Raw genomic sequence first — 13555 nt, 5'->3', positions numbered from 1 at the left:
TGTTCGGCTCCATTTTTATAACATTGAAATTCTAACCCTCCTAGGTTATGGCAAGACTGAGAAAACCTCACACAGCTCTCAGTCTTCCAAGAGAACAAGATTATTACAGAGACTGAAGAACAAGAGGCAAAAGAAAAAAAGAAAAAAAAAAAAGCTAAAATGGCTGACTGCACACAGATTCCCTTCAAAAAGGCTAATACAGAATTATATTAGCCAGGGTGGTATAAGACCCATCTCTAGCATTCAGCCAAGCATTGTTAACACTCTTGTTTCATTTGTAATCACACATACGGACCCCTCCGACCAAGGGGGAGAAAAAAGAGGAGGAAAAAAAAATCAGGGCAGAGCGTGTGAATCGGGACCTCCTCCCTAGCTGCTCATGATGCTGACAGAGTGGTGACCAGTGATCTCTGTCCCACTCCACTAACCAAGTTTGCACAATTAATCTTAGCAGCATGACACTGATGGACATTTAATTTAATGATGTCTGTCCCTCACACTCAACACAAGCATGCCTGCTAGCAAGAGAGTCACTAACAGAAACACAGCACATGCACACACACGATCTCAAGAATCATGAGTCTGAATGCAACACACCAACATAATTACATTATTGTGCTTACTTTGGAGGACCATGGCTGCAGGCAGTTGGCATAGCAACGCACAAGGAAAGCCATTTCCTGGGTAGAGAGAAAGCTTCCTTTTCTAAATAAAAAATTCCTCTTAGGAAACAAACAGCATTGCTGCTTCCTGCAGAAAGCAAGACACTGTAGTCTGTCTCTTAACCTGCAAGGCTCACACTCGATGCAGTTCTAGTGATGTAAGTGGATTTCTCTCTCACCCTCCCTCTCCCACTGAAATATTCAGCTCAAACGGTACACACATTCCTTAAGACTCGCCCCCTCCTCTACTTAACCATTTCACTCATTAAGGTAGCAACGGACAATTCAGATAAAGTAACAAGCTCTTGCCTGTATTAGATCAGCAGCTGTAGATTAAGCAAGTCTCAGAGGGATGGAATCCATTGATTGCTGACTCCAAATAATATCACTGAAGACAGGGTGGGAAAATGGAGCAAGGACTTACTTGAATAGCTTCGAACTAAAATATGATTTTTAACAAGGTGATGATAAGAGAATCAATGTGATCTCTACCCCACCATCAAATATCATTGTGCTATAATAAACAAGTACTTACTGAAAAATGTTAAATGCGTACTTAGCATGCTTTGTGTAAATTTAGGTATAATTTTCACAAACACCCATAACACACAGGCACGCGTATGCACCTTGCCAATAATATTAAAATAAACACACGTGGGTTTCCTTTCCCCCAACTAAATTTCTATAAGTAGAGTGTTGAAATTAAATGGAAATACATAATTTTTACAAAAAACTCTTAATTTTACCTATATACATAGGTTTACTTAAATGACTTCATTACAGGTGACAAGGAACAAAGACACTCTCTGAAATGGTTAGCTTCTCACAATCAGATGTGTCTATAAATGATACACAGAACAGAAAATAGGCATGGGAAAGCTAGCATCTTTAACAATGCTTTGGAACTGTCAGTGCTTGCTAACTTGTGTTTCTTGACTCTTACAGCTGATCCCATCCTCCTTCTATCTTTGTCCTCAAATCTGAAGTTAACCATTCCCTCCACTCTGAAGTTAACCATTCCCTCCACTCTGAAGTTAACCATTCCCTCCACTCTGAAGTTAACCATTCCCTCCATATCTGAAGTTAACCATTCCCTCCACTCTGAAGTTAACCATTCCCTCCACTCTGAAGTTAACCATTCCCTCCATATATCTGAAGTTAACCATTCCCTCCACTCTGAAGTTAACCATTCCCTCCATATCTGAAGTTAACCATTCCCTCCACTCTGAAGTTAACCATTCCCTCCTACTCTTTCTTAGACTTATGTTACCCAATATCCCTCTTATCCTACATGTATTTCATCTCTCCTTCACAACCAGAGGTACTTCTCATTTGGCTTTTAAATATCTAGTCTCTTTTATATCAAAAGCCAAACAAAACAGAACCCTTCCCTAAAACCTGTATTTCACTACAACCAAAGCCTCACGCCTCACCCCTTCCCAAAATTTCGCAACCAATTTCTCAAGAATTACCTATTTCGGCTTTCACTACGAATCCCATACATTCCACAAATAAAGGACTACTGTGATCTTGATATACAATTTATACATCCATGAGTTATTCTTCATACCTGTCTCTAAGTTCCACCCATCACACTTATTAATTCTCTAATTTTTCTCCAGTTTAAATTTCTCTCGATCTCTGCTATCATTCCATTCTATTATTTTTTGCTTTGAGAACTGCAAACATCTCCTTCATCAACAGTCTGGATTCAATTCTAACCCTACCCACCCAACCCATTTATCATACTACTCCCTGGATCATCTAAATACTTAAGTCTGATCACTTCAGTCTCATCCAGAGAGCTCCTTTTACAAATTAAAACACTTCAATGGCTTCCCACTGCACTCAGCATAAAGGCCAAGTTCCCACAGCAGTATGCAAGACTAGCACACTTTCCAGATTTCCCATGCCCATGCTTACTCTCTGCACTCCAAGTCACTTTGGCCACTCTTGTTTCTCTGATGGGCAAAATGGGCCTTTGTACATGAAACTTCCTCTACCTGGAACTCTCCTTCTCTCTCCTCTACCTCTTTGCCCCCCAAAACCACACTGGTGAAATGTCCTTGGGGTTATCACAAGTGTTTATCTATTACTTATTACAGTTGTGACTTTATATTTAATCATGAGATTTTTTAAGCAATCATAGTCTACTTCCCCCAATACATTGTAAGGCCCATGATGACTGTGTCATGTGTGTCTGCCTGTACAGTGCACTTTGTGAATGCTTGCATTTTGTTGAATGAATGTATAAAATTTCCACTGACTGGAAATGAACATCAGCAAAACTGTATTTGATCTTTTGACTACTTCCTGTCAAAATCCCAAATATTTTTCTAAAATAATTTTAAAGTAAATAGCACCAAAAGGTGGAAGCAACCCGAATATACATGTACTGATAAACATGTAAATAAAATGTAGTATAAAATACAATGAGACAGTATTCAGCCATAGAGAAAAATAAAATTCTGTGACATGCTACTATGTGGATAAGCTATGGAGACATCAGGTGAAGTGAAATAAGACCATCACAAAAGAACATTACACTCTATAGCTGACTCTAGGTGCTTAAACAGTCGAATTCCTAGAGATAAAGAGTAGAATGGTGGTTGCCAGTGGCGGAGGAAGGAAAGACTGGAGAGTCATTTCCTACTTGGTATAGAGTTTCAGTATGGAAAACAAAAAAAGTTCTGGAGACAAATGATGGCACCGATTTCACAACAATGGGAATGTACTAACATGCAATGGAAATATACACTCAAAATGGTTACAGTGGTAAATTTTAATGTTGCATATATTTTATCACAATAATAAAAATAAGTAGCAACTGAAGGACTACTCAATCAGCCAGATGCTATGGTATACATGGGAAGCTAAGACAGTAGGATCGAAGATTAGAGGTCAGGCTCAGCAACTTTGTGAGACCCTTTTACAATACAAAAAATTAAAAAGACTGGGGATATAGCTGAGAGGTAGAATGTCTCTGGATTAAATTTCTAATACCAAAAAAAGGGGGACTGCACCATCAAGGTCCACATAACCAACATGTCTGCATAACAAACATTCTTCTCCAAGCTTAAGCCAAACTAAACCATACTCATGGTATGCAACCTTATATTGTGAAGATTTCCCATTGTTTGCTTCTCTCAAGAAAAACATATCACTTCTCTCAAGAAGAAAGCTAACCTAGTAGAGGAACATGACAAATGAAGTAAGAAAATCACATGTCCTCAGGCACCAAGGCTTTCCTGTGCAGCCTTGGCATGATCTCTAGTCACAGACTGGCTCCATGCCTACAACCTAGATATCTTAAACCTCAGGAGTATAATGTTGACTTTTTTTAATCCATTCTATCTTGTACATTAAAAACACAATTATATCAGATTATAATATGCCAAAGAGTGTTTAAGAAATAAAATATAAACTCAATATTTAGGAGATTCCAATATTACAGATTTTACATAAGCAAGGATAAATCACACTAACCTGGAAGTAGCTCTAACTTACATTATATTCAACAAGTAGCATTAAATAAAATCCAGCTTAAAAAGCTATGTAACACTTTCTTCCATGTCAAAAACATCTAAAGACTTCTAAATTCTCAGCAATATTGCTCCCAAAAAATGAAGATTAAATTTAATACTACTCTACTGCTTCTTCTCTTTTCACCTTTGTTATCTGCTTTCAAATTACTATAAAATTAAGAAAATAGATAGCCGGGAATAGTGGCACAGGCTTGTAATCCCAGCATTCAGGAGACTGAGACCAGAGGACTGTTGTTTGCAGGCAGCCTCAGCTACTTAGTGAGGCCCTTCACAACTCAATGAGACCCTGTTTCAAAAAAATAAAAATAATAATAATAACTTAAAAAGGAGCCGGGCGTGGTGGCGCACACTTATAATCCCCACGCTTGGGAGGCGGAGACAGGAGGATAGCACAGGTTTGAAGCCAGCCTCTCTGGCTTAAGAGACCCTCTTTCCAGGTAAAAATATAAAAAAATAGGTCTGGGAGTATAGCCCAGAGGTAGAAGGGCTTCCAGGAACACCAGTACCACCACCACCCCAAAATAGACCGAGGGTGTAGCTCGGAGGTAGAATGTCTCTGGGTTCATTCAAAGAAGAAAGGAGAAGGAGGAAGAAGAGGAGGAGGAGACGACATTGATGACGAAGAGGAGTCTACTCTCAGTAATTATTAATTATATTTGGAACATGGTGTTTAACCATAAATCTTGGTGTGCTTTATGCACATTTAATTAAGTTTTATCAAAATCCAAAGGGAAGTTAGAAAAAAATTTTTTGTTAGAAAAACTGCATAATACTATAGAGTTAGTAGTTTGGAAAGATACAAAATAAAACTCTAGATGTTTTGTTTTGTTGGTACTGGAGATGGAACCCTTCTACCTCCAGGCTACACTCCAGACCTATTTTATATTTTATTTGGAAACAAGGTCTCTTAAGCCAGCGAGGCTGGCTTCGAACCTGGGCAATCCTCCTGTCTCTGCCTCCCAAGAGCAGGGATTACAAGTATGCACCACCACGCCTGGCAAAACTCTAGTTTTCTAATACCACTTAAACTCACTTAATAGTTATATTCTGATTCTTACCCTGTCTCAAAGAAAAAAATATTTAAGTTGAAGAAAACTGGCAGATGAGACAAGGATAAGCTATTCACTGACATCTAGAAACAAAAATTTTTCAAATTTGAGTTCTAATAATTTATTGTTTCCCCCAAAAATGACATTTTAAAATTCTATTTTCTATATTAAAATACCAAATCAATCACTAAGCTAATGCAAAATAAGCAATAGTCACACATTGTAATTCTATTTTCCTAAAGCAAATACACCCCCCACCTCAACTAATTTCTTTTTTTAAAAAAGCTGATTAACAAACTTTTTATACCTTAATTCCATTCTACATTTTCACATAATCTATTTCCTCTCTGGGTATACTCAGACATACCTCATCGAAGCAATCTATAAACTGGTACTTAGGTTTATTATTGAGAACAATTTAATAATAAAAAGAAGCTATCTTGCCGAATGTGGTGGCGCAGGCTTGTAATCCCAGCATTCAGGAGGCTGAGACCCGAGGATCACAGTTCTCGGACAGCCTCAGCTACTTGGTGAGGCCCTCTGCAACTTAGTGAGACCCTGTTTCAAAATAAAGAATAAAAAACAGGGCAAGGGGTATAGCTTGGAGGTCGAATGCCCCTGGGTTCCATCCCCAGACCCAACAAAAAAAAAAAAAAAAAGAAGCCATCACATTGCCTGACACATGGTGAGATGTGGACAAAAGATACGAGTTGAATCTCATAGGCTTTTGAAATATTGGGAATTTGTGAGTTAATGTCTAGCTCAGAATGATCTAATGGAATAGCCAAATAAAGATTACCCAGGTGTACTCCAGAGATATGATCCACAGAAATCTTTAGGAAAATCCTAACAGCAAACTGTTCATGTTGTATCAATTCATCAGCTGAAAAATAATATAACAGCCTACCTATAACAAATATGCTCAATATTCATATGAAAAGGACTAAAAGATGACATGATTTGAAGGCAAGCAGCAAAACAATTAAAGAAATCTATGAGTCAGAAAAATGAGCAGACTTTAATAGCAGATTAAACAAAGTTTACATCATTTTCTAGAACCTACTTTAAGAAAAGTTTAGATTTCATCTTGTAATGTTCAAGGTTACAGAAGTGGAGACCTTGAACACTGGCTGGATAGTTTCTCAAAACCCTGGAAAAAGGGGAAAGGCCCTCAGACAGGGCTCCTTACATTTCACAAAGCAACAATCCAAATGTACAAAATTCATCTTTGTTACTAATTTACCTTGCGATGTATTCTTTTGTGATTAGTACATTTGCATGAGCACAATGAACTGTTATTCCTCTGTTTATTTAACAAAGCAGGAAATATTGAATTACAAATTGGAGATCTGTTAGCTGAAGTGAGGGATCATATAGTATTTTATTTATCTGATACTGTCAATGATAGTAAGCTTTATAAATAGCGCTTAACATATACTAATTGTTCAAACCAAAAACAAATGCATAAATCATTTCCCTTAAATTTAAAACTAACCTGTGTGGTACTTGGGATTGAACCCAGAGGCATTCTACTACTGAGTTACATCCTTAGCCCTTTATAATTTTGAAGCAGGGCCTCGCTAAGTTGCTGAGGGTCTTGCTAAATTGCAAAGGCTGACCTCTAACCTGTGATCCTCCTGTCTCAGTTTCCCAAGGACAGGGATTACTGGTGTGTGCCACACCTGGGTTACATTAGTCCAATTTGTTTTGGGGGCTTAGGGAGTATGAGAGCTTGAACCCAGGGACATTCTACCTTTGAGCTACATCCAGCCCTTTTTTTTTTTTTTTTTTTTTTTTTTTTTGGGTGGTACTGGGGTTCCTGGAAACCCTTCTACTCCGGGCTATACTCCCAGACCCATTTTTATATTTTTATTTGGAAACAGGGTCTCTTAAGCCAGAGCGGCTGGCTTCGAACCTGTGTGATCCTCCTGTCTCTGCCTCCCAAGCACGGGGATTACAAGCATGTGCCACCACGCCCGGCTTTATCCAGCCCTTTTTAATTTTTATTTTGAAGCAAGGTATCACTATGTGGCTAAGGTGCACTAAATTGCTGAGACTGATTTCAAACATGTGATCCTCCTATCTCAGCCTTCTAAGGACTGAGACTTTAAATGATTTCTACCTTTTAAATACTGGGACTTCTAAGTATTGAGACTTTAAAATAACTTTGTAGGTAAAAAAAAATATTAGGCCAAAAACTATCATAAAATTTAAAATTAACGTAGATAAATATGTTATCCAAAAATTCTACATGTATACTATCAAATGTTCCCTGTAAAAGTACAGGACAGGAGAGACAGGAGTAGTTATCCTTAAAAATGAGTTAGCTGAGATATCTATATTAGCCAGTGCACAATTCCCAAAAACCTTAATATGACCTCAGGTTATATTATCCGACATAGGATGTTTATGGAAGACAGGAAATTCTGGTGTAATCTGCATTTTAGGATTTTTTGAGACCTCATGTAAATTTTAGCAACCAGCTCTATACATAAGTTGGGAGAGATGTGAGAAAATATTGTTTTCTAATAGCAGAAAGTCTGAATAAGGTATGTAGGAAAGCTTGGGATATGAGTCTTCATTAGTATTGTTTTAAAAGAGGTCTAGAACCATGAACTAAGATTATGGAGAGGCAGATTTCAGCTAAATACAAAGAAGAGCTTCTTTCCTTTCTTCCTTCTCCCCTCCACCCCCACCCCCAGCCCCTTAGGTCCTGTTATGTTGCCTAGGCATTTTTAAACTCTTGAGTTCAAGCAATCCTCTGGACTCAGCCTCCCAAGTACCTGGGACTAGAGATGCCTGTCACCACACCCAGCATGGAAGAGTTTCTTAATAATTAGCCCTTTCCTGTAAATACAATAACTGCTATTATTAAGTTCTCACTTTGTACCAGGCACTGAGGAAGTACAAGTGTGACATATATTATGTAAAGAGCTATCTCTCAAATAGCAGTGCTCACTGTAAATTAAAATTTTAAAGCAGAGGCTAAATGTCAGAGATTTTATAGAAAAATAAACTACATTAAGTGATTCAACTGGGAGGTTCTAAATTTTTCTTAACATGTTCTTAATGTGGTATTATCTAACATGGCAGATTCCGAACGTTAGTGGCAGGGAAAATGGGAGTAGAGGAATGATATGATATAGAATGTGAAAAAAAGAGACCACATGCACGGAAATGAGTCTACCCTCGCATAAGATTTCCTGGTAGAGGCTATGCTTTATCCTAGGATTTTTGTCTATTTTGGTAGGGAGAGGGGAAATATTAAAATACCTATAATTTTAAAAGATTATAGTGATAACTACACAATAGAAGTTCTCCTTTTAATGGTTTGGAAATAGAATGTCCCCCTAGCCCTCACAAAAACCAGGTGGCAATGTTGGAAGTGGGGATTGGTTGTAATCTTAGCAGTGGATAAATGTGTTGTAATGGATTTATCTAGGTGGTAGCCTGGGCTGGCAGGGTGCAGAGAGTGGGTACCTGGCACTGCGGCCTAGGGCATTATATATGGCTCCTCCTCCCTTTGTTGCTTTAACCTCCATGGTGTGAGGAGCGAAGCCATGTGCTCTCTCTCTCCGTTTCCCATTGCCATGCCCAAAGATTCACAAACCCCAGCCTGATACAGACTGAACTCAAAATTTCCAAGCCATAAGCAAATAAAATTTCCTTTTTCTAAAATATATGGTCACATCTTTAGATTATAGCTGTGAAAATGCTGACTAATACAGTATCCTCATGCACAATTCCCAAAAAACTTCAGTATGATATTGTGTTATATTAACAGACATGTGATATTAAAAGTATGTTGTACTCAAGGTTTGGCCAACCTATAAACGATGTTTACAGCAAGGAAGACAGGAAATTCTGGTGTAAAATTAAAATCTGCCAATCTTAGGAAGAAAAAAGTAATTTTATTAATAGATAATATGATTAAATAGTATGTATAAGTTTTATAGAAGTTTTTTTAAAACATAATTATTTAGTATGCCGTTTTCAATACTATTTACAAACTTCTGAGAGAAATTTTTTCATCTCTTAAAACTACTTTTAAACAACTGTAAACTTCTGGTTCATTAAAGAGTCAAGGTTATAAAAGATCTATCCACAAGACTTTGTCTTTTTATTATATTATTGTAGGATTAAATTTGAACATACACTAATTTCACAATGGTCCCTGTGTTAGGAAATGGTACTATTTACAAGTGACAACCTGTTCATGTGTGGGAATGAAACTAGAGACTTTAGGTTAAAATCAGAAAGAAAAAAATAGTATTGCTTTACTGGTGGTCCTGAAAGGGAAACCATTTACTTGTATCAAAAAAGACTGATAAATCAAACTCAGACTTTGCTCCAAATCACTTGGTGATTTTATCTTCACACTAGACATTCTATACCCCAGCCTATTTCTTCTAAAGGTACCTGAATGAAAGGATCTAAAGTTGTTGAATTATTTGGCATTTATTTCCCTTAGATCAAATTTCAAGTTTAAATAAATTATTCCACAGATTGGAAATGGTTAAGATTGATGTCTACACTTGAGTGTGTTCTAACATTTAACTATCTGAGTGACCAGAGCACAGAACATGTTACTTAACCTCTGTAGACTTTGTGTGCTTATCTTCTAGCAAGGGAGATACCATCCCCTACTATTCAGAGCTGTGAGGTGGCTTAACCAACAAAATATGCAAGAAAAATCTGGCAAATTTGCACATCATACAAGCTCAGCAAGGGCCAATTTAATTCCTTCCAAAATATTCTTAAAAGTCTGGTATACTCAAGATCCAGCCAACCTATAAATTAATGTTCTATAGATTAATGCAGGTGGATCTATAATGCCAATCCTAGAAACATTAACTAATGCTAATTCTGTAAGATTGGTCCAAACACATGAACATAAATCCACAGTACTAATAAGATTTATTTTGTGTTGTGTAAAAGTTTTGTACAATGACATACAAAATATTAATGCTTTCAGAGACTTGGTTGACTTTACAGGAATTTTATTTTTATTTGTTTACTTATTTTTTATGTTGATGATTGAACCCAGGGCCTTGAGCATGCTAAGTGCTCTCTGTCACTGAGCTATGCTTCTACCAAGGAAATTAAGTATTAACAAACTAAATACAATTTCATTTCTAAATGAATCTACTGTTTGGAGATAATTCATTAATCTTTATATAGTAGTAGTAGTAGTAGTAGTAGTAGTAGTAGTAGTAGTAATAGCAGCAGCAGCAGCAATAGTAGTTGTAGGGCTAAAAACACTATACTCCCAGTGTTTTGTTGTTGTTTTTTTTTAACTTTGAAATGGGGTTTAAGTTGCTGAGTCTGGCCTCAAACCTGCAATCCTCCTGTCTCAACTTCCCAGGTACTGGGGTTACAAGTATATACGAACTGGGATTGGCTCATTTGTCTTTAAGATAATACTAACTTTAAATGGAAGCATTAATCAATTGATTTCACTACCAAGAATAAAACAGTGCCTGTCCTTTGGTTGTAATCAAATATATTCCAGACAGGAAATGCTTCCAAGTAAACTTGCTTGGAAAATAATTTAAAATAGAAGACAATCTCTACATAGAAAATATTTTAAATGCCACAGAAATTTTTAAAATATTTTCTTAAAACAGAACCCTGTCTACCAATATGACATGAGTTTAAGATAACAGCATTCAATCTACCTTCTGATAAATAAATGAATAAACAGGGGTCAAACTAAACATCAGTTTATCTCCTTAAAGGCCTTAAAAAGGCAAACAGAGCATTTAACTCTTCATATTATTATAACTGCTTTTACAGATTAACTTTTATTTTAAAACTATTAGTACTATGCTGAAATTTAAAAATCAGAAATAATACTAAGATATGTTATTTATTTATTTATTTATTTATTTATTTATTTATTTATGTGGTCCTGGGGGTGGAACCCAGAAGTTTTATACCTCTGGGATATACTCCCAGACCTATTTTTTTATATATATTTTATTTGGAAACAGGGTCTCACTAAGCTGCTGAGAGCCTCACTAAGTAGCTGAGGCTGGCTTCAAACCTGTGTGATCCTGTCTCAGCCTCCCAAATGCGGGATTACAAGCGTGCCCACCACGCCCGGCAGGATATTTTAAATGTATGTAGCAGACAATAACAAGTATTATTTTACTAACAATTAGTCATAGGACTTAGTTTCATGGGAAATTATATCTCCTGAGTGTGCCATAAAGTAGCAATTCACAGTATTATCACACAGCCATAAATTTAGAATGATACACTGGAGTAAGACATTCATTTATATTCATTTGACAAATGACCCTAAGACTTTAAATGGGACAGCATAAGAAACAAGAAATCACAGATCAACTTCAGAAATCTTGGCCAGTTCAATAGTGTACGAAACATACACAAAATACAGTGGTCATCATGAGAAGTTTAACACAAGCTGCCTTCGAGTATTTGTAACAAACATAACAAAACCTAACTTTCTTGATAGGTTGTGTTTAATATGAAATAAACATTTTTTCCAGGACATACAGCAAAGTAAAAATCTGTTGGCTCAAAATTTTAAAATATATGCCACTCAATCCAGCAGAATTAAGATTAAAAACAAAAATACAAGATACAAACACTAAAAACTTGATTTCTGAGAAAACATCTTATTTACAAAGACTTAGTAGTATAGTTTTGGCCAAGCATAGTTAGAGGCCAGTCTTATAAAAACAAACAAACAAACAAACCCAGCTGGGGTACAGCTCAGAGGTAGAACTAGGGTTAAATCCCCAGTACTACAAAAGGGGGGAGGGTTGGGGCATTGCTCAAAGGGAAGACACCCCTGGGTTCAATTTCCAGTCCTTCCCCCACCCCGCAAAGTACAGTTTGGAAAGAAATGTGAGAGTTAAAGGAGAAATACATCTGAAAAATGATGCAAGAGCCTGTGTGGTGGGTTATCACTCAGAACATCCTTGTGAATATATCGGCCTTTACCAACTGCTAATGTAGACCTGTCTCTTTCCTAAAAGCAGCTCTAGACTCTTGGGTATTTATTTTGCTTAGTAGCTGATTACTAAATCACACTGAATTGCAGGGCACAATCATACGTGGTCAACCACATTTTGTAGTGACAAGCAAATTAGGTACCAATGTCTTAACACAGAAAAAGTGGCTAAAAAGAGCATCTTTATTTGGACACAAAAGATAAAATGGAGTCAGTGGAAAGAAAATGAGATATTCAAAGGAGAGGAGAGCAAAGATAGAAAAGAATTCTAGATGGAATAAGAGGGATTTCATATACCTTTCTGGATTATTATTTTATTTTCAAATGAAATAGTATATAACAAATAACCCTAAACATCAAAGTACTGTGCTAAGATTATTTATGGTGGTTATCTTTTTAAAGGGAAGGGGAACTAAAACTAATGTTACTATATTGGCAAAGTACCAAAATTCATTTTTAAAGATTATCCAATAACCTTGTAATTATAGTGATTTAATACGTATCACATATATTTTGCATAAAAATGTTATAAGTCTATATAAAAGCTTACAATTGCCTTAATGAGTTAAGTAGTCAAAAGACTTTTTCCCCCCCTGGTACTGGGGATTGAACCCAGGGGCGTTCTACCTCTGAGCTCCCCTCCCCTGCTGCCCTATTTTTTTATTCTTTATTTTGAAGCAGAGTCTCACTAAGGTGTAGAAAGCCTTACTAATTTGCTAAGCCTGGCCGTGAATCTGTTATCCACTTTTGACACCTGGGGTCAAAGAACTTTTCAGAGGGTAAAGAAATTTTAAAACTAAAATTTGTAAAGGAGAAAACTGTTCTAAGTAAAAAATACTAAATAAGTTTATTAAAAATGTCTGCCTTGAAACTATGAAGTGGATTATTGGTAATCATCTAATATAGTTAACACATATAAGAGCAATTACTTAACATAATACATTTGAAATTCTGATTCTATCCACATTTAGCTTGGGACCTTCTCATTTCCTCCTGGGGTCAATAAGGGAATTAAGCAGCAAGTAATGGAAGTATGGAAACAAATCAAACAAAAGCCAACGCGAGGGCAGACTCACACCATGCGACCTGCGGCATGTGCTGAGATGGGACCTGTACTTGGTTAATGCTTTTCTAACACTATCTTGAAGTCTGTAATTTTGAACAAGGGATAATATTTTTCATTTCCACTGGGACTCACAAATCATTAGCCAGTTAAGATATAGAACAGATAGGTATACAGATACTTGATATGCTATTTTAATGCGTTGTGTTGTACTGAGTACAGATTTTGGACTTGGCAGCCTCCACAACAGCATA

The 13555-nt window shown here is 36.6% G+C and overlaps 1 protein-coding gene across 3 annotated transcripts in view; it reads right to left on the bottom strand.

Annotated features, from left to right (window-relative positions):
* RAPGEF2 (Rap guanine nucleotide exchange factor 2) overlaps positions 1 to 13555 on the bottom strand; it is a gene marked incomplete at both ends in the record, with an annotated part of 267933 nt that overhangs the window by 100880 nt on the left and 153498 nt on the right. The window contains one exon of one of the 3 annotated variants that reach the window (XM_080698002.1): positions 624 to 677. The exons of the other annotated variants lie outside the window; for them this stretch is intronic. Within the exon in view, the coding sequence (XP_080554128.1) occupies positions 624 to 677 (54 nt within the window). Of the gene's footprint in view, positions 1 to 623; positions 678 to 13555 lie in introns of those variants that run through there. 3 annotated transcript variants of the gene reach the window in all.

The sequence above is a fragment of the Muscardinus avellanarius genome (assembly GCF_963383645.1).
Source record: "Muscardinus avellanarius genome assembly, chromosome: 6".
NCBI classification, from domain to species: Eukaryota; Metazoa; Chordata; class Mammalia; order Rodentia; family Gliridae; genus Muscardinus; species Muscardinus avellanarius.
Note: the sequence above shows the minus strand (reverse complement) of the source record. Positions and strands in the feature narration are given on the sequence as shown.